This window comes from Apodemus sylvaticus, chromosome 17, assembly GCF_947179515.1.
Source record: "Apodemus sylvaticus chromosome 17, mApoSyl1.1, whole genome shotgun sequence".
In the NCBI taxonomy this organism is placed as follows: Eukaryota; Metazoa; Chordata; class Mammalia; order Rodentia; family Muridae; genus Apodemus; species Apodemus sylvaticus.
In genome coordinates this window covers 71,291,375-71,311,911 of record NC_067488.1, presented here as the reverse complement: position 1 = coordinate 71,311,911, position 20,537 = coordinate 71,291,375, and the positions used below count along the sequence as shown (strand labels likewise).

The following is a 20,537-nucleotide window of genomic DNA, read 5'->3' as shown; positions in this document are numbered from 1 at the left end:
CTCTCTGAGCTATGGGTGTGCAGGAGTCTGCAGAGGCCAGACAAGGGCACCAAATCCCCAGGATTGGAGTTACAGATGGGTGTGAGCCGCCATGTGGGTGCTGGGAACTGAATCCATATCCTCTGTAAAAGCAGCAGGTGCTGCCTGTCTCCAACCTCCCTAGGCAGGCCTTGTAGTCCCTGGTTATGCAGGCGTTCTGAAAGGTCTTTTGTTCACATGGCATCTTTTTCTAAAAAAGATCTATTATCTATCTATCTTTTAGAGACAGGGTTTCTCTGTGTAACGCCCTGGCTGTCATAGAACTCACTTTATAGACAAGGCTGGCCTTGAACTCATGAGGCTCCCCCTAACTCTGCTTACACACCAGGCAATTTGTTTACTTTATGTACATCGGTGTTTTTGCCTGTATGTCTGTGTGAAGGTGTCAAATCCCCTGGAACTGGAGTTGCTGACATTTTGTCAGCTGCCACGTGGGTACTGGGAATTGAACCTGGATCCTCTGTAAGAACAGCCAGTGAGTGCTCTTAACCACTGAGCCATCTCCCCAGGCCCTCCACATTGCATGTTAAAGGTGCTTCTTTTCAAAGACATTAGGCTAGGAATTGGAGATGTTGTACAAAAAAATTCTCGTCTCTCTAGTTATATCTGAAAAGATGAGGGAGAGGCCAGCAGGATGACCCAGCAGGCCAGGGTGAGTCAACCACACCTAAAGACCCAAACTCAGTCCCTGGAACCCATGCGATAACCGGTGAACGCTGGCTTCTGCAGTCGCCCGTGATCTCCATAGGAGCCCCATGCTATGCCTACATCCACTTGTATGTGTGCTTCAATGCATGGGCCTGCTCACACACAAATAAATGTAGAAAAATAAAAGATAACGAAATTATTTTACTCAGATTAAATACAAAAAGAACATTGAATAGAGAAAGACAAAAAATATATATGCAAATAACTCAGTCGCAGAGATGCTCGTTTTGCTAGAAACATCTAATTTTAGCCAGGTCTGGTAAGAAGGCCCACCTGCAAGCCCAATACTCGAGACACAACGGCTCCAGCTTTGGTTCTGAGGCCAGCCTAGGGTACATGCTGACCTCCTGACTAACCTGGGGTACACAGCGAGACCCTTCCCCAACAAACAACACAGTTTGCATTTTAAACATAGGAATCTTCTCATTTTTTCCCATCAGCCTTGATGTGCATCCCCCTCCCCCAATGCTCTGGTTTGGACTTAGAGACAACAGTACCTGCTCCTTTAAGTCCACTTAATTGTTAAGACACATTTAAGACAACCGGGCAGTGGTAACAAATGCCTTTAATCCCAGCACTCTGGGAGGCAGAGGCAGGTAGATTTCTGAGTTCAAAGCCAGCCTGGTCTACAGAGTGAGTTCCAGGACAGCCAGGGCCATACAGAGAAACCCTGTCTCAAAAACAAAACAAAGCAAAAAGATACACTTAAGACCTAAAACTCCCATTGCAGACGTGGCCTTGTCCACAAATGGCAGCCAGGGCAGAGGACCGCATCTGGCCCTGCACACCAGCTTTGTGAGTTGTGTTGAACAAGGCATCCTGACTACTTACATGGTCTGCGTCTGCTCTGGTTCACCCCCTGCCATAACTATTTTAGGTCAAGAACTGAGTAACTGTGGTAGACGTGAGTCCTTGACATACAGACCATGATACAGACACAGACAGCCTGGCGTGTTTACCCTCCAGCCCTTTACAAGGGTAAACAATCTCCAGCTTTGGTTCTGAGGAATAATGAAGGTGACCCAGGAGCTGAGGGCTCAGGGTGAACTGGGTCTGTGTACATTTGGATCTAGAAGTCCTTCACACCCAGAAGTCCACCTTGGTTTACCAGACTAAAAACCTAAACTCAGTCACTGAGCAGCCTTTCAAATAGTTTGTGGAAGTCAGCGGGCTGGGCTATATACATAAACAGTCACTGAGTACAGGAGTGTAGACTTCATCTAGAGAGAAAAAAACAAAAAACAAAAAAACAAAAACGCAGGCTGCTACCCCGAGTGTGGCTAGACATATCACCATCTTCATCTGACAGTCCAGTAGTCCAGTAACTTAATTTATTTTAGTTTCAAACAGGAACCAAGAACATGTCTCAGTACAATAAATTATCCACTCCCACCCTTCCGGCTGAAGAAGGAAAAGAGCCTCCGAGAGTTAGGGATAAAAGCTTTCCCTTGGAGGGACTCTTTCAACAACTGAACGGAAGAAGAAGCCTCCCAAGGCCTCCCAAGGCCTCCCAAGAGCCTGACAGACAGCTGTCTGAGGGTCTGTGGTACTCTGTCCTTTTCCAACCGGAAACCTCTCATTATTGTCACCCTAGGTCCCATAAGAGGAGGTTCTGGGCTGCAGTGGAGGACTTTGAGAACCACAAATAGGAAGAAGTGGTCTCTTGCTACACACACACACACACACACACACACACACACACACACACACACACGGACTTAGTAACTCCCCACAAAGCCAGGTGTTATCCTTCTAGGAAGAGGAATGGCCAAAAGATAGACTCCCTCTCCAAAGGAGTGGAAATCTGGGCCTCAGGGACCCTACAGGTAGCGAAGAAGCCAACAACACAGTGCATTTCATCTTAGTCTACTCGGGTGTTTAAGAACAGAATGTGGAGGCCACTCTCCCCCCTCCCCCCACAAAACGCTGCTCATTGCAGATTTCCCCAGACCTGTACCCCCGGAGCTGCCCTCAGGTGGATGCTTTGAGCTTCCAGGAGCCACGATTAACCCTAGACAGAAATCCGAGCAAAAGGCTGAGGGAGAGCAGCCCTCACGCTGCTCCTCCTCCCCGTCGTCGTCGAGGCGAGCTCACCCTCACTTACACACATTGACCCACTCCGTGACTTTACACTCATCACACAGCACGTAACAACACCAGTGGAAACGACAGTGGCAGCGCTCTGCTCGCGTCTGCCGGAGCACGTTGTGCCCACGGCCGCAGCACAGGCTGCCGCAACCATCCAATAGGCGGCTGGTCTTGTTGCAAGCCCGGCCTCTCGTGCCTGGGGAGCCCAAGGTGGGGTCTCGCTCACAGAAGTCAGGAGATTTCTCAAAGTAAACCAGCTCTCCCGAGAGGCGGCGCGGACGGAGGCGGGGCTGGAAAGCTCCAGAATTGCGGTTATGGGTGTCGATGAAGATGGCTCTGCCCAACCGCTCCCTCAGCGCTGCCCCGATGGCCCGGAACTCTGGGGCTGCCCTCCAGCACGTCTTGAATTGGCAGCTGCCTGACGTGCCGTGACATTTGCATTTCCGCTTCAGGTTTTCGGTTACCACCTACAACACCAGAGTGACAAAGAGGGAAGGGGTGAGGGGGGTACCAAGGAACAGAGCAAGGAAGGGAACAGAGTGGAAAGGAAGAATTTACTCATCTTTGATCACTAGCTCACAACAGTGCTCTTTCCAGAATAAACATGGATGAAACGGAGACTGTAGACCAGAATACCCCTAAAGTCTGTCGTTGGGGGGCGGGGGCACCTGTTGTAGCAGTGTCCGATCCGTGCAGTACTAGGCACGTATAGAATACAGTATAGGAGGGGCTGGAGATGTGACTGGGTAGTTAAGAGCACTGGCTGCTTCTATTCCAGAGGACCTGGGTTCAATTCCCAGTACCCACATGGTAACTCACAGCAATCACCCCAGTTCCAGACAATCCAAAGCCCTCTCTGGACTTCGGAGGGCACCAAATACACAAATGGTGCACGCAGGCAAAACACTGATGTACCTTTAAAAAAAAAAAAAAGCCAGCGGTGGTGGCGCACGCCTGTAATCCCAGCACTTGGGAGGCAGAGGCAGGCGGATTTCTGAGTTCAAGGCCAGCCTGGTCTACAGAGTGAATTCCAGGACAGCCAGGGCAACACAGAGAAACCCTGTCTTAAAAAACCAAAATAATAATAATAATAATAAGGTAAATGCCATCAGGCAGCTTGCTATAGATTCTAAACATATTTTGGGTGACTGCTAGCGATGGGCTTGCTAGTAACAAGATCACTCACTCATCATACCTCACCCTATTACTCTGCGGAGCCTCTAGGGAGGGAGGGAGGGAGGAACAGAGAGAGACTGAGAAAAGCCAGGCTTGGTGGCCACACCTACAGTCACAGCACTCAGATTGGGAGGATTCCAAATCTGAGGCTGGCGTGCACTACACAGCAAGGCCCAGGAGGAGTAGCACACACCTGGCGGCCCACCCTGTTGTTGTGGATCCGCATTCTCGCCTGGATGTCCCGGGGAGCTTCTCTGGAATCCAAGAAATCCCGAGAGAACTTCTCTCCAAAGTCCATGTCGTGGTTACAGCCACCCCATTCCCACGTGTCCTGGGGGCCAGGGCTGGGGACTGAGCCAGGAACGGGGCTGGGCTGGGAGTGGGGGAAAGTCTTGCCCCGCGACAGCGCCTGAAGCTGCAGCAGCTTGGCCCGAAGCCGGTCCTGCTCACCACTACCCTTCCAGCTGCAGCCGCAGCTCACCAGCTTGCCCAAGCTGCAGGCTGTCGCGACGGCGTGCATGACCCCGGCAGCCAGCATGGAGAAGGAGAACGCACTCTCGCGGAAACCTGGCGAGGAAATGGATGGATGTGAGGTCGACAGGCAGCAAAGGGGAGCCGGCGGGGGTGGGGGGGGGGGCAGTAGCAATTTTTTTTTTTTGAGATAAGCTCTGCTATATAGCCCAAGCTGGCCTGGAACTTTTGAAGTCCTCCTGCCTTAGTTTCTCAAGCACTAGGATTGTAGGTATGAGCTATGCCACTAGCAGCAGCAGCCAATGTCAGAAATTTCCAACTGAATCCTAACCCTGTCATTTATCAACTGAGTGATTTGACATCCTGAGACAAAAAAAAAAAAAAAAAAAAAAAAAAAAAAACACCAGGCCTCAGCTCCCTCTGCTTTGAAGAGATCCATGGGATCAAAATGGGCTAAAGCCAAACCTCTGAAAATCTGTCATTTTGGGGTGTGAATGTAAGAGACAGCCCAGGACAGTGGTTCTCAACCTTCCTAACACTGTGACCCTTTAATACAAGCTCCCTCATCTCATGCTGTGATGACCCCAACCATGAAATTATTGCTGCTTCATCTCTGTAATGTTGCTATGAATCATAAAGTAAATATTTGATATACAGGAAATCTGACATTTGACCCCTCAGGATCAACCCTCGGGCTCCAAAGAGGGCAAGAACCACTGGCCTAGAGAGACCTCTGGATCTGAGACAACCCAGAAAGAGTCCTGAGCACTTCTGAAGGTGTGTGTGTTCCAGGAGTTCTACTTCTCTCTGCAGGGAGCTTGGGGGACACCTTTGGCTTTGGGGTTCTTCCCCACCTTATTAAAGGACTCTCTAAACCGAGCTCCCACCGCCGCAGTAACAACCCTAACATGTGGGGCCGCCCAACCCCTTCCAGGTCCCAGCTTTATATGTACCCTCTATGTTTACTCTAACCTGCTATTACCTTATAAAATACAGGGACGAGGAGAGAGCCAGGAGTGGTTTTCCCCGAGGCCCTTTTAAAAGGTTGGCCTCTTTGTTACGTTTTGGGGGTTCACTGAGGAGGAGGAGGCTTGGGGTGACACATCTTTCCCAGGTTTAGAGAGCCACCCTCACCATCTGGCTGTCAAACCCTTCCACTCTATCAGGCCCTGCAGAAAGTGGGGGGCGGGGGTCCCTCATTTCATTTTTAAGCAAGGGCACTTGCAAGCAAGAGTACTGAGAAGATGAAAGACAGTTGGTTTGGAGGCCAGGCCCCTCTTAACCAGGGAATCTAGGGCTCCAGGGCCAGCCCCAAGATCCCCCAACCATCCAAGGGTGAAGCTGTTTGCACACGTCTTGGGAATTCCCCTGCAGATGGCAGCTGCCTATTAACCCCATAGTCCCCAAAGCACTACCCTACCTACCCCCCCCACTGAGCCCCCCCAGACTTCCCCCCCCCCGTGGGTCATTACTCCTCTGGGAGTAAACTTCTGTTGAATATAGGGAGAGGCAATGGAGCCTCCCAGACCGTTCCTTCTAGACCAGGCCAGCAGTGACCTGTTTAGTGGCCCTCCAGCCATTCCTCACCTGTTCAGGTGAGGGACACCTGGGGCCCTCACAGCACAGAGGAGGGGGCTACTCCCCAGCTTCAAAGCCATCAGGGTCTTTGTTCCCAGCTTTGGCTCCTGGGAACCCCAGCAATTAGGGGAGCAGGTTTAACCCTTAAACGGTTGGGGGCGTCACCCCACCCCCGCTGAGACTCTGGGGACACCAGTCTAGACTTGTCTGGGTGGAGAGGGAGGGGAGAGAAAAGTAGGGGGTTTGAGGGGGGTGTTTGAAGCTTCTTGGGTTGGGGGGCATCTCTTGTTCACAGGTGCATCCCAGATCCGAGCTGGGTGGAGGCAGAAAAGGGAGGCCCTGGGGTAGGGGAGCAGGGAGCCAGCTGCCTCGCCAGCGACGACCGACGCAGGTGGCAGGCAGGCAGGCAGAGGCCCAGCCGGGTGACCAGACCCAGCTGAGCGCGGCTCCTGGGGAAATTCCCGGAGAGGCCCCTCCCGAAGCCGTGAGCCGGGCCCCTCCCGCCTCCGCGCGCCTCGGCCTGCCCCCCGCGCCTGGGCAGCAGCACAGACAGCCGCCCATCAGGCTCACCGCGCTTGAGGATGGCGCTGTGGTGCGGCAGGCGGCCGCCGCCCTCCAGCGCCGAGCAGTTCCAGCGCTGGTCGCGCAGCTGGTGCTGACACTCGTGGACGGCGATGTGCAGCCCCTGGAGCGCCGACGCCGTCACGTCGGGGCTGCGCAGGCACAGCCCCAGCTGCCGCTTACTCAGGCCGGACAGGGTCAGGCACACGGTGTTGGCCGTGAGCGCCGGCTCACCGGGAAGTTTTAGGCCCAGAATCTCATTGCTTAGAACCCTGGGGGACAAGCGACAAGGGTCTGGGGTCCAGTCTCACGCCCCCTCCCAACTCCCCTAACCCAGATCGGTGCTTTCCCCCCTGAAACTGGGAAAAAAAAAATGCTCACCGACTGAACAAAGCCAAGAACAGGAGACCCGCGAGGCCTAAGGGCGGAGGCCGAGGCCGGGGCTCCTCCAGCATGTCGAAGCCCGGAGGCTCCGGCGGGCGAGTCAGTCAGCGCCTGCGGGGACAGGGACATTTGATGAGGACTAGAAACCCTGGGGTGCTCAGTTTCAGCACCTTACGCCACCAATGAGGCCCCTCTGGCTTTTCTCACCCCTCCCCAAACTGGGCAATACTAGTCACCCCTTGACTTCCAGTGTCCGTGTTCTGGAAGAGGAAGGGTCTGAGCAGCTCGCTGTGCTCCGGAGCACCCCTGGAATCCGACCCAGTCAGACACGATCCTGAGACACTCACATGCACATCTGAGACGGTTTCTCCAGACCCTCGAGCCCTCCTCACCAACCGCTCCCTCTCTGTGGGCCCCACGACTGATCTGCCCGCCCTTACAGGGTTGGAGGGAGGGAGGGATTAGAAGGGGGTTCCCCACCACCTGGAGGGGTGTCGCCTCCTCGTGCTGGCAATAGCGGGCAAGCTAGGTTAGAGGGCTCCGAGGCCAGCCTCTCAGAATCACTCTGGGACCACGGAGCCCACCAGGGGGAAAGTGGGCTGCAAAGGCTCCGAGGAAAACCAGGTGCCCTGCGCCAAGGCCACAAAGCCCACCATGTACCCCAGCCCCTTTCCTAACTACACGCTCTCTCTGCAGTGCGACACCGTCTAGTCCCCAAGGGTCTGACCCCAATTCCCACCCCACCCCCATTGCCCTCTGAATCCGAAGGCACTTCTTTCTTCTGTGGGTAGCTCTATATCTGGTTTTCTCTATCTGTGCTCTTGAGGGGGGACGCTTGTCTGTCTGTCTGTCTGTGTCTGTCTGTCCGCCCGCGTGCCTGTCTAGTCTCTGCCCTCTCTGTTCTCTCCCACCCCATTACCTCCAGCGGTTCAGGTGCAGGATCCACAAGGCTCGCGGTTGAGTCACTCGGGCTCGGCTCGTGGGGCTTATACCGTGGGGGAACTGTGTCGGGTTCAGCCCCCTCGGCGGAGCAGCATTCTTCCAGCGCCCGGCCACTCCTCTTTGCCGCTTCCCCAGCGCCGCCGCGGCCGCCGGGAGGAAGGGAGGGTAGAAGGAGGGAGTGATCCAGATAGCTAGCGAGCGAACCCGCGACAAAGCACCGGGGGCTTTGGCTCCGCTCGACCTAACTCACGGGTGGTTCTGCTGCAGCTGACGGAGCTGCGGCCCCTCCCAGAGCCCGGGGCATCCCCACCCCACACGCACCCCACCCCCTGACTTGACCAGGAGAATGCAGCCGCTCCCCCCCGAAGCGTGTACACACACACACACACACACACACACACACACGACGCCTGGGATCGCGATTAGCCCCAGTCTAGGGGCAAGTGGTCGGAGTTCCACTCACCTGCTCTTGGGTCTCCCGAGGCTGTAGGCAGAATGCGGTGACCCTGACTAAGGGACCAGGACATGGTCCCAATGACAGTATCTTTCATCGTTGTCCTTTGCCTCCGTTTGTCACCGAGAGTGGGTGACAGAAACGCTCCTTTGACACGCTGGGGCTGAGGACGGAGCTGGACGACCTCCTGGGTTCTGATGCTCTCTTGTAGAGCCCACGAGCCTGCGCGCACCAGGGCACTCTGAGCCTGCGAGTCAGGAGCCACTGTGTGGCTTGGCTCCCGCCCACCTCGGAGCCTTATGCCGGCCCCTTGGGAGGGCTCAGGTTTGGCCTCAGAATTTGGCCTTGGTCAAAAGCCCGAGTAGCTCCTAAGACCTCCCGACAGCCCTTCTGCTTCCCTTCTCTGGAGGGCATCCTCCTATCCGGAATTTCTGGGTGAATGTTTGAGATAACCCAAAGCATGCTCCAAGCTCGTACGTTTGCTACACAAGAGCTGAAGAAGAAGGCCTTAAAATTCCAAATTGAGCTCAACTTCAGGGCAGCGGGAGGGGAGAGCGGGGGGGGGGGGGGGGGGAAGACCTGACCTGGGTGAGCCCGGGCAAAGGCATAGACTGCGGAGCTCTGGCGGCAGTGAAGGGGTTATGCGCACCACCGCACTCCTGCCTGACTCACCCTCCTAGCTCTAACCACTGCGGACTATTTTTGCCAGAGAGGGGCCTCAAGGCTTCCCAACCAACCCCAGCCCCTGCCAGACCGCAGCCCCAGGCACAGCATGACTGGCCCTGTGCACCCAAGGCACGTCTGTCGACTCAGGGCCGGCCCCCCAGGAAACAGAAGCACAGGGCTGGCACCCACAGCCACCTCTTCATTGGCGGTGGCTAGCAGGCTGGGCAGCCAGCCCTGCTCTCCATCCTTGTAAGTCTCACCTTGTGCTGAAGGGCATCCCTGGCTAGGTGTCTGATTAGGAGGAAGTTAGGTATCTGGGGATTACTACTGAGTGCTGCTGCGGAGATGAGGGTGGTAGCCCTAGGCTAGACAGCCTGGACCCTGGGGAGCAGGGGAGGGTCCTCTTTCTGATGCCTCCACCTCTGGGGTAGGGAAAGGCAGCCCGCGAGCGCTTTCCCGTTTAGGGGAAGAAGGCTAAACCATGCATGACTTCTGAGATGGACCAGCAGTGTCTCAGTAACTTCTCTCCTCCAGAACCCAGGATCCTCCCCCCCAGCGCCCCATCCCAGGATCCCCCCAGCGCCCCATCCCAGGATCCCCCCCAGCGCCCCATCCCAGGATCCCCCCCAGCGCCCTATCCCAGGATCCCCCCAGCGCCCCATCCCAGGATCACCCCCCAGCGCCCCATCCCAGGATCCCCCCCCAGCACCCCATCCTCTCTCCTGCCTGTCAGTCCGGGACTCATCCAGGCCCCTGGAAGGGTATTTAACAGATCCATCACCAACATCTCAAGGACATTCATGTTTCTCCCCTTGGCTGCGCTCCTACCCACGTGTTGGATTTTGTTTTGTTCCTATTTGTCCTCTCTCTGATGGATCTTTACTTAGATCTATCATTTAGTCAGATGTCAAGAAGGAGCTAAGGCAAGTGTGTGTTGGGGGGGCGGGGCGCGGGGCGCACCCGCCTTTACTCCCAGCACTTGGGAGGCAGAGGCAGGGGGATCTCTGAATTCTAGGCCAGCCTTGTCTGCATAGTGAGTTCTGGGACAGCCGGGCAATGTAGAGAGATCCTATCTCAAGACAACTGATGATGACGATGTCGCTGTAGTGATAAGGATGATGACAATAACGACGACGACGATGATGGTGGTAGTAGTAGTAGTAATAATAATAATAATAATAATAATGACGGGGCTTAAGAAAGCTTAGCTCCCAGAGATTCACCTTCTTAGTGGCCAGGGGGCTCCCCAAGTTGAAGTGTCCCAAACCTAAGAACTCATACTGCTGTTCTCTTTCCTCTCTGAAGTCTTGCTCTTTGATAAGAGGCCACAGGCAGGCAGTGGGTGGCCTGAGGTGGCCGAGGGTGCCCTCCTGCCGACTGTCTGGCCTGAGCACTGACCCACAGGCAGCTAGAGGGCGGTGGGACAGGCGGGGCCTGGAGAGGGCTGTGGGTGCACACCCATTGCCTAATACCCCAAGCACGCAGCCAGCTCCGAGAAAGGGGAGGGGCAGGAACCAGAGAGACCTTGACGAGGGTTGGGACCAAGACGAGAGGGGGGGAGAAAAAGGGGCTGCCATCGCTACGGAAGGAAATGGGAACAACCTGGTCCACCTTCCTCTCGATGAGAGAAGCGTGGAAGGCCCCTCTGGCTCTCCCGGGAATGGGGGTGTAGCAAAGCACTGTGGGAAGAACGTCGAGGCCCTGACGGCCTGGGAGTGTCAAATAAAAGAGTGGGGACCTCTGGAGATGGGGAAATCAAGCAACTGAGGCGGTGGCTAAAGCCCAGCTACACTGGGGAATCTCCTCCTCCTCCCCCTCCCCTGATGTTTGCCTTGGCTGGGGTCTTGGGTGACTCATCTGTTGCTAAGCCGCTGATAGGGGCGGCCAGCCCAGGGAACCCAAATTATAGGCCCTGGAGGGATGGATGCGCTGCCTGCGGCGGTGAGCTCAGCTGTGCCTCCCTCCGCTCACTGCTCTTCCACTGCAGCACCGAAGGCCACCACCCAGAGGCGCCAGAGACGTTGCAGAGGAACTTCTGAATTCCAGAGAAGCCCCCACATTCAGTAGTTAGCCCCAATAAATCTCCCGGATCACCCTAGACAGAGTGCTACCCCCTTGTCTACTAGAGATTGACGGGTGGGCTACTCCCTCCCAGCCTGAGGGGGTGGCGCCTGCTGTCAGCCTGCTCTTCAAATGCTTGCCCAAGAACTCTGAGCTCTGCTCTCTCGCGCTCTAAATCCCAAGGTCCGAGCAAAGCTCTCACCCACCCTCACCAGCTCTCCTAGATCCAGTCCAAGGCTTGTGTTTTGCTATAGAGTTTCTACTTCAATCCTTTAGTTAGTTGTAGCCAAAGTGACAGCAAGCTCCAGGTCCCATATACCTAGAATAAGGAAGTAGAGGCCCGAAGATCAAGAATTCCAGGTTAGCTGGGCAGTAGTGGTGCATGCCGCCTTTAATCCTAGCACTTAGGAGGCAGAGGCAGGTGGATTTCTGAGTTTGAGGCCTGCCTGGTCTACAGAGTGAGTTCCAGGACAGTCAGGGCTATACAGAGAAACCCTGTCTCGAAAAAAAACAAAAAAACAAAAAACAAAATCAACAACAACAAAATCCAGGTTAGCAGAGAAACGTGATCAGCAATGAAGAGCACTTGTTGCTCTTGCAGAAGACTTAGGTTCAATTCCCCAGCACCCACAGTGTGGCTCACAACCATTCATGACCCTAGTTCCTTGGGATCCAACAGGCATGCGTGTGGTGTACATACATGCAAGCAGGCAAAACATTCATACTACCAAGAAAAATAAATAAATTTAATAAATAATTTTAAAGAATAATTTGAGGCCAGAGCTAGTAGTGTCAGCTCATGGGCCATGCCTTTAGTTTGAATACAGGAAAGACAGAAGCAGAGGATCTGTGGACATTCCAGGCACTGAGGCAGGCCCTGGTATACACAGTGAACTCCAGGCCAGCAGGGCTATATAGTAAGACCGCCTCCAAACAATGCAACAACAACAAAACACCAAGATGTCTAAGGGAGGACCATTCCAAAAGGCAGAGATGTGCATAGACCTTGACAAAGGAACATGCTTGGTATGACCAAAGGCTCAGAAAGATCAGTGTGGTTGTGCAGCAGTGACTCACAGGGGAAATTTGGTTAGCTGTGAACTGAAGACTGGAGAAAGGACAGGGTCCGACCTGGAGAGGCCCAGCGAGTCACTGTAAAGATTTTGGGGTTTGAGTGAAATAAGGAATCATTGGAAAGATTTGATCAGGGAAAAAATTTTTATCTATTTACTTTTAAAATTGTGTGTGTTCGTTTCTGTGTTCGGAGGCCAGAGGTGCTGGGGTTACAGACAGGTGTGAGCTACATGAAGTAGGATCAGGGAATCGAACTCAGGACCTCTGTCAGAGCAGAGCATGCTCAAACACCTAGCCATCCAGCCCAGCTTTCTTTTCTTTTCTTTTCTTTTCTTTTCTTTTCTTTTCTTTTCTTTTCTTTTCTTTTCTTTTCTTTTCTTTTCTTTCTTTCTTTCTTTCTTTCTTTTTGGATTTGGTTTTTTCAAGACAGGGTTTCTCTGTATAGCCTAGGCTGTCCTGGAACTCACTCTGTAGACCAGGTTGGCCTCGAAATCAGAAATCTGCCTGCCTTTGCCTCCCAGAGTGCTGGGATTACAGGCGTGCGCCACCACCGCCTGGCCCCAGCTTTGTTTTCAAGAAAGGATGGTTCCTAGCCTGGCAGTGGTGGCACACACCTTTAGTCTCAGCACCTGGGAGGCAGAGGCAGGCGGATTTCTGAGTTCAAGGCCAGTCTGGTCTACAGAGTGAGTTCCAGGACAGCCAGGGCTACACAGAGAAACTCTGTCTGGAAAAAAAAAAAAAAAAAAAGAAATGATGGTTCGACTGCAGTTAGAGAAAGAAGGCTGTGGGGTGGAAGGGAAAAGCTGGAGATGTGTTTTTTAGAGACAGAGGGTGAAGGTTTGCTGATAGCCTAACATGAGGTATAAAACCGATGAGCCAAGGTTGATACAAAATTTAAAATTAAGATATATATACATGGGGCTGGAGAGATGGCTCAGCTGGTAAGAGCCCTGACTACTCTTCCAAAGGTCCTGAGTTCAAATCCCAGCAACCACATGGTGGCTCACAACCATCCATAATGAGATCTGACTCCCTCTTCTGGAGTGTCTGAAGACAGTTACAGTGTACTCACATATAATAAATAAATAAATCTTAAAAAAAAAGATATATATACATATGATATATGATATAATATAGTAATAAATATAATATATAATATAATATATCTTATATATAAGAGATGTATACATATACACATGTACATACACATACATACATACATACATATACATATATATACTCTGTACACTGCATGTGTGCCGGGTGCCTGCAGAGGCTTCTAATGCGAAGAATTTTGCCATGAAGATGAAGGCCAGAGCTGTCATTCACCTAGATGTAAATGACTGACGAGAGAGCAAACTAAGCAAGGGAGAGATTAAGAATTTAGTGTTGCCATGTGAACTACTTTGAGGAACTTTAGTGTTAGGTAAACAACAAGAGTTTATACCCAGTGTCATAATTGGGAATCATGAGGACTGGAGAGATGACTCAGGGCTTAAGAGCACTGGCCACTCCTCCAGCTGACCAAGGTTCAATTCCTTCCCAGAACCCACATGGTGCTTACAACCATCTGTAACACCAGCCCCGGGGGTCTAACGTCCTCCTCTGAACTCCATGGGCAGCAGACACACAAGTGATATATGGACACACATCCATATACATTAAATAAATAATAGGAAGCTTGAAGCCATATAGTTTGCCATGTGAGTTTGACTAGGCCAAGACAGTCAGCTTAAACTGGGTGGGGTGTATACTTTAGCCTCCTCCTCCTCCTTCTTTTCTTTTTTTTTTTTAAGATTTATTTATTTATTTTATGTATATGAGCACACTGTAGCTGTACAGATAGATGGTTGTGAGCCATCAGTGGTTGCTGGGATTTGAACTCAGGACTTTTGAAAGAGCAATCAGTGTTCTTAACCATGAGCCATCTCTCTAGCCCCCATCTTCTTCTTCTTGAGTCACATGTAGCTCAGGCTAGCTTCAAACTCAATATGTAGTTAACTATGACTTTGAACCCCTACCTCTGCTTCTCAAGTGGTAGGATTACAGTTGTGTGTCTGTATGGCTTTATCTTTTTATTTTTACCACACCTATGGTAAAGCTTAGGACCTCACATATGCTAGGTAAGTCATGGGTGGGGGTCTGGGGTGTGTGTGTGTGGTGTTTGTATGTATACATACATATGTCCATATGTAAAGGCCAGACGTCAAGAGGGGATGTCCTCCTCCTATTTCTCTCTGCCCTATAATTTTTTTTATTTTCATCTTATTTTCAATTCTTATTTTATTTATCATTAGTGTGAGGGGTTGTTGAGTGTGCATTGTAGTGACAGCCATTCTTTCCTCTCTGTTCCCACTTTAGCAGTAGTGCTCATAGATGATAGTAGATGGTAGAGTCTCCTGTCTTCCAGCCTGAATTCCACCCCCAGAGATCAGGAAAGAGATAGGACAACTTTTTTTTCTTTTTTCTTTCTTTCTTTTTTTTTTTTTTAGTTTTTCGTTTTTAGTTTTTGAAACAGGGTTTCTCTGTATAGCTCCGGCTGTCCTGGAACTCACTCTGTAGACCAGGCTGGCCTCAAACTCAGAAATCTGCCTGCCTCTGCCTCCCAAGTGCTGGGATTAAAGTGTGCCACCACCGCCTGGCAGAAGGACATTTTTAAAAAATATTTATTTATTTATTTTATGTATGTGAGTACACTGCCTCTTCCTTCAGACACACCAGAAGAGGGCATCAGATCCCATTACAGATGGTTGTGAGCCACCATGTGGTTGCTGGGAAGTGAACTGAGGACCTCTCGAAGAGCAGTCAGTGCTCTTAACCACTGAGTCATCTCTCCAGCCCAAAGGACAACATTTAATTGAGGCCGGCTTGCAGGTTCAGAGGTTCAGTCCATTATCATCAAGGCTGGAGCATGGCAGCATCCAGGCAGGCATGGTGCAGGAGGAGCTGAGAGTTCTACACGTTATTCTGAAGGCAAACAGGAGAAGACTGGCTTCCAGGCAGCTAGGATGAGGGTCTTAAAGCCCACACCCACAATGACACATTTCTTCCAACAAGGCCACACCTACTCCTCCAGGGCCACACCTCCTAAGAGTGGTACTTCCTGGGCCGAGCATATACAAACCATCACAGTAACCCAGGCCTCAGTGGTGAGGAATTTCTCAGGGACACAGTCAAGCTACTTGTGTACATTGTTCATTCCCCTGAGTCATCTGTGCCGTGTGCTGTTTGCAGAACTCCTGGCTTATAGACCTGTGTAAGATGCTGGACCATTCCACGTCATAGCCCAGGAATTAATCTTTGGAGGAAGCAGGTATACTAGGCTAGGAGAGAGCCTGGGAAGGACATTTCCATTAGCAAAAATAAAATATAAAATAAAATCTCATCGGCTAAGAGCCCTGGCTGTTCCTCCTGAGGGCCTGGGTTCAGTTTCCAGCATCCACATGGCAGCTCACAGCTGTCTATAACTCCAGTTCCAGAGGATCCAGCACTCCTACACAGATATACATATAAGCAAAATGCCAAGGCATGTAGAAGGAAAATAAATAAATCATTTTTAAAACTCCACCAAGCTTCATTTGGGTTGATGTACATCTCATTTTAAACACATTCACACCTCCTGAGATGACTCGGGGGTGGGGGGAGGTTATGGGACCTGCCATCAAGTTTGATAATGACCTGAGCTCCCTCCCTGGAATCTTTATACTGGAAGGAGAGAATCAGCTCTTGCAAGTTGTTCTCTGACTATGCATGCTATAGCATTCTCTCTCTCTCTCTCTCTCTCTCTCTCTCTCTCTCTCTCTCTCTCTCTCTCACACACACACACACACACACACAATGTGATTAAAATTTTAAGTTAAACACAAGTGTCCCAGGAACAGTAACTAAATTTATCAGTCACTTCTTCCTTAGAGTGATTTATACCTTAGCAGGAAAGGCTGCTCAGTTTTGAGAATCAAGGTAGTTTATTCAGAAATCATACTTGAAAAGCAGAAAAGCCAGGCTGGTGAGATGATGGCTCAGTGGTTAAGAACACTGAGTGCCCTTCCGGAGGTCCTTAGTTCAAATCCCAGCAACCACATAGTGGTTCACAACCATTTTTTTTGTTTTGTTTTGTTTTTTTTTTTTTGGTTATTGTTGTTGTTGTTGTTTTTGAGACAGGGTTTCTCTGTATAGCCTTGGCTATCCTGGAACTCACTCTGTAGACCAGGCTGGCCTCGAACTCAGAAATCTGCCTGCCTCTGCCTCCCAAGTGCTGGGATTACAGGCGTGCGCCACCACCACCCGGCACTCACAACCATTCATAATGAGACCTGATGCCCTCTTCTGGTGTGTCTGAAGACAGCTACAGTGTACTTACATATAATAATAAATAAATCTTTGGGCCAGAGCAAGCAGGGCTGGAGCAGCAGAGGTTCTGAGTTCAATTCCCAACAACCACATGATGGCTCACAACCATCTGTACAGCTACAGTGTAGTCATATTCATATACATAAAATAAATAAATCTTTAAAAAGAAAAAAAGCAGAAGAGATGGAAACAGGAGATCCCATAAAGGTGGCAGGCCAGATCTAAAAATCACTCTCTTTCTGCGTCAACTCTAAAAAGGAACCCCAGCCTGCTCTGCCTCACAACGGACAGTCACTGAGCCACTGATGATGTAGAAAGAGTGTGCACAGGCTTTGAGTTCAAAGGGGCTGTCAGGTCTGGGGAGCATGTCTCTAATCTCCACTGGAGAGAGAGAGGCAGAGAGGTCAGAAGTTCAAGACTAGCTAAGACCATATCTTGAATTTGAAGTCAGCCTAGGCTACGTAAGACCTTATATCAACAAATAAACAACCAACAAAACCAGACAGAGGCTAGAAGGATGGCTCAACATTTAAGAGAGCCTGTAGAGGAGATGGGATTTGATTCCCAGCACACACATAGTGGCTCAGAGAATCCGACGCCCTCTTCTGGCAACTGTAGGAACTGCATGCACATGATACATGCACACAAAATACTCAAAACACATAAAAAAAAACAAAACAAACAAACAAAAAAACAACCCAAAAAACTAAGACTAGTGGTGGTGGTGCACCCTAGTACTCAGGAAGCAGGCAGATGTCTGAGTTTGAGGCTAGCTTGGTTTACAAAGCAAGTTCTAGGACAGCCAGGGCTACTCTGTCTCAGAAAACCAAATAAACAAACTAATAAGACCCCTCTATCCCGCAAAATACAAAAAAGCAAAAAAGGGTTTGGGTTTGAGATAGGATTTTACTATGTACCCCAGGCTGGCTGTACTAGAAGTGGCTATGAAGACCAGGCTAGCCTCAGACTTACAGATGTGACTGACTCACTTGCCTCTTAGGTGCTGGATTAATGACAGGTGCCACCAAACTTGGTGTCCCCAAGGCTTTTTTAATCCTCCTGCCTCAGTCTTCCAACTTCTGGAACTGGCAAGCATGTACTCCCACACAGAGTTGGTCTGGGGATTACTTATTATATTTTTCATTAATTATTACTTATTGTTGTTTGAGATGGGATCTTGCTACATATCTCAGGGTTGTCTCATGTTTGGAGCAACCTTCTTATATATTATTATGTGTGTACGTGCATGTGTGTATGTGTGTGTGAGCTCATGTGCATGTGCGTGTGTGAGAGCATGTGTGTATGTGTGTGTGTGCATGGGCGTGTGTGTGTGTGTGTGTGTGTGTGTGTGTGTGTGTGCAAGCTTGCCAAGATCGGACGACAACTCTTTAGAGTCAGGTGTCTACTTTGATCACATGGGTCCCAGGGAGAAAGGCAGCTCACTGGCTTGCCAGCACACACTTTCACCTGCTGGGTCTTCTTTGTTTGGGGGAAGCCTTTTGTTTTTATTTGTTTGTTGTTGATTTGTTCACAGATTTAAAACACTCAAAGGGTTTACTTTGTAGCTTTTTATTTATGTCTATATGTGTACTCACACCTGTGCATGAATACCCTTGGAAGAAGTTGGAGCAGGAGTTACAGGCAGGTAGGAGCTGCCTGACCTGGGTGCTGGGAAACACACTCAGGTCCTCTGGAAGAGCAGCAAGTCCTCCTAACCAATGAGCCATCTGTCTGTCCAGCCTACACTTAATTTTTTTATTTTAATTAATTAATTAATTGTTTTTTGAGACAGGGCTTCTCTATAAGCCCTGGCTGTCCTAGAACTCACTCTGTAGACCAGGCTAGCCTCAACTCAGAAATCCACCTGCCTCTGCTGCCCAAGTGCTGGGCTTCAAAGAGTGCACCACCACAGGCCTTGCTTTGGGCTGTTGAGAGTGTCTCTAGAATGCCGGGAGGTGGAGGATAACCTTGAACTTCTGATCTTCCTGCCTCCCGAGTGCTGAGGTTATATCCATGTGCTGCCAATTCCTAGCTTTTGCAGTGCTGGAATCCAAACTAGGGGTTTATGTGTGCTAGGCAAACATTCTACCCCACCCCGGGGGCGTGGCTTTAACATCGATCCACGTATTAGCTGGGACCTGAAACCAAGCAGGAAGCACCGCCTCACCAAGGGTTCCCTCTGTGAAATGGAAGAGAGGAGAAATATTAAGATCCTGGGGAGGGGGCGCTTCTCTATGTGGTAATGGTGCAAGATAACCAGGCTGGCAGCGCCCTCTGTGTCCCACACGGGGAACAGCAGTCTGATGAAAATCCAAGGCTGCCGTGGCCCTGGAGATCATTTGGAATCGAGAGAATTGATTGGCAGCCTTCCGTAGAATTCACAACAGAAGAGTTGAGGCTCTTGGGTTAAAACCGGGGGGCGGGGGGATGTTGGGGGAATATCGGGATGTTGGGGACTCTGCAGAAATCTGGGAGGGAAAAAATCCAACAAGATCAGAAAACACACGGAGGCATAAATTTGTTAATCTTTTCAAAAAAAACAAAACTGTTTTAGAAGATTTATTTTATGTATATATAAATGTTTCACCTAGGTGTGTGTGTGTGTGTGTGTGTGTGTACCTGTGTATGCTTAGTATCAGTGGGGCTCAGATGGCCCCTGATTCCTTGGAGCTGGAACTACAGGTGGCTGTGAGCCACCACGTGGGTGGGTGCTGAGAACAGAGCCTGGGGCCTCTGGAAGAGCAGCCGTGCTCTTAACCACTGAGCCATCTCTCTATGCCCCCAATTTTGTTCATCTTGAGCTGGACAGGAACGGTGGTGTCACAGGCCTCTAATCCCAGCAGTCAGGTGACCATCATAGGTTCTACATAGTAAATCTTCATGTGAAGTAGAGTCACACAGCAAGATCCAGTCACAAAACCAGCAGCAGCTACAAAACCAAAGCAAACCAGCTTCTTCCCCAAAGCATTCTTTCTTCAGGCCTCTGCTCCATCTGACAGCCACTCCGCTGCCCCATCCTTTCTGAGCCTAGTTGCCAGAGAAGCAGGCCTGGCTCATCTTCATGACTCTCTCCACTAATGACAAGCACAGGTTGACTCAACATGCCATAGGGTGACACAGGGTACCCGGAGCGTGACACCTAAGCATGCAGCCTTCTCTCCTGCTGCAGCCCCCACCTTCTTCCTGATACACTGCTTTAAGTGGTGACTGTAACAAAATGACCTCATGCTCTCCCGTCCTGAGCCAAATTACACAATTATTTGGAAGGGGCTCAAAACGTCCTTCTTTAGGAGTTTCTGGATACAGCAATACACAGGAGCGTGCACCCTCGGAACACACATTCACTTAATCTCACGGGTGACACGCAGATGACTGCACACACACACACACATACACACACACACACACACACACACCAGCCCACACAGGCAAATTGCTGCGTGCTTCTCAGTTTCTCTCTGCCACTAGTTCGGTTTGCTCAATCTACCCCTACACCCCACGCCACGCCCGGGAATCCCTGACCACAGCTCCACCCATGCTCTGTCTCCCTCTTTTCCTTCTCTGTCCAGCCGTCGGGGTTCCTGGGTGAGAAAGCGTCTCCACAGAGTCGCTGGCTAGAACCACAACTTTCATCCTGCCATTCAGGATAGGGAAGAGAAGAGACCACAGCGTAGGGGGGCGGAGGGGACGGAGGACTGACATCGAGAGGACAGCCCCACCGGCGCGTGGGGGGAGGCAATCCAGGCTGCAAACAGGTTGTCCCCAGCACATTGTCTCCGCGCCCCCTGGCGGATGCTGGTCCCCGACGGGCTCCGGACGCGCAGAAGAGTGAGGCCGGCGCGCGTGGGAGGCTACCCCAAGGGGAGGGGTCGGCGGCCAGTGCAGACCTGGAGGCGGGGGCCACCAGGCAGGGGGCGGGGGTGAGCCCCGACGGCTAGCCTGTCAGCTCTTTGCTCAGACCGGCTAGCGCCACAGCTTCGCTCGC

At 51.2% G+C, this 20,537-nt stretch overlaps 1 protein-coding gene across 3 annotated transcripts; it reads right to left on the bottom strand.

Moving 5' to 3' along the window:
* Positions 1–868: 868 nt before the first annotated feature.
* Positions 869–8,194, bottom strand: Wnt10b (Wnt family member 10B). Of its 3 annotated transcripts, none has more exons than XM_052160227.1 (5): positions 7,925–8,194; positions 7,003–7,116; positions 6,631–6,893; positions 4,205–4,578; positions 869–3,302 (listed from the first exon to the last, which is right to left on the bottom strand). In XM_052160227.1, the coding sequence occupies exons 2-5, from the start codon at positions 7,074–7,076 to the stop codon at positions 2,844–2,846; spliced, it is 1,170 nt and encodes a 389-aa protein (XP_052016187.1). In that variant the 5' UTR covers positions 7,077–7,116; positions 7,925–8,194; the 3' UTR covers positions 869–2,843. The 3 variants fall into 3 exon arrangements, with proteins under 3 accessions (XP_052016187.1, XP_052016186.1, XP_052016188.1); XM_052160226.1 differs by lacking the exon at positions 7,925–8,194 and adding an exon at positions 7,353–7,416; XM_052160228.1 differs by lacking the exon at positions 7,925–8,194 and adding an exon at positions 7,242–7,346.
* Positions 8,195–20,537: the final 12,343 nt, after the last annotated feature.

What these genes read in the sequence shown, in the direction of transcription:
- Wnt10b (XM_052160227.1), bottom strand. Translation starts at nt 7,076, where the DNA reads ATGCTGGAGGAGCCCCGGCCTCGGCCTCCGCCCTTAGGCCTCGCGGGT. An exon ending in TTCTTGGCTTTGTTCAGTCG is followed by an intron (nt 6,894 to 7,002) that starts GTGAGCATTTTT and finishes CTTGTCCCCCAG; the next exon opens with GGTTCTAAGCAATGAGATTC. An exon ending in CAGCGCCATCCTCAAGCGCG is followed by an intron (nt 4,579 to 6,630) that starts GTGAGCCTGATG and finishes TTTCCTCGCCAG; the next exon opens with GTTTCCGCGAGAGTGCGTTC.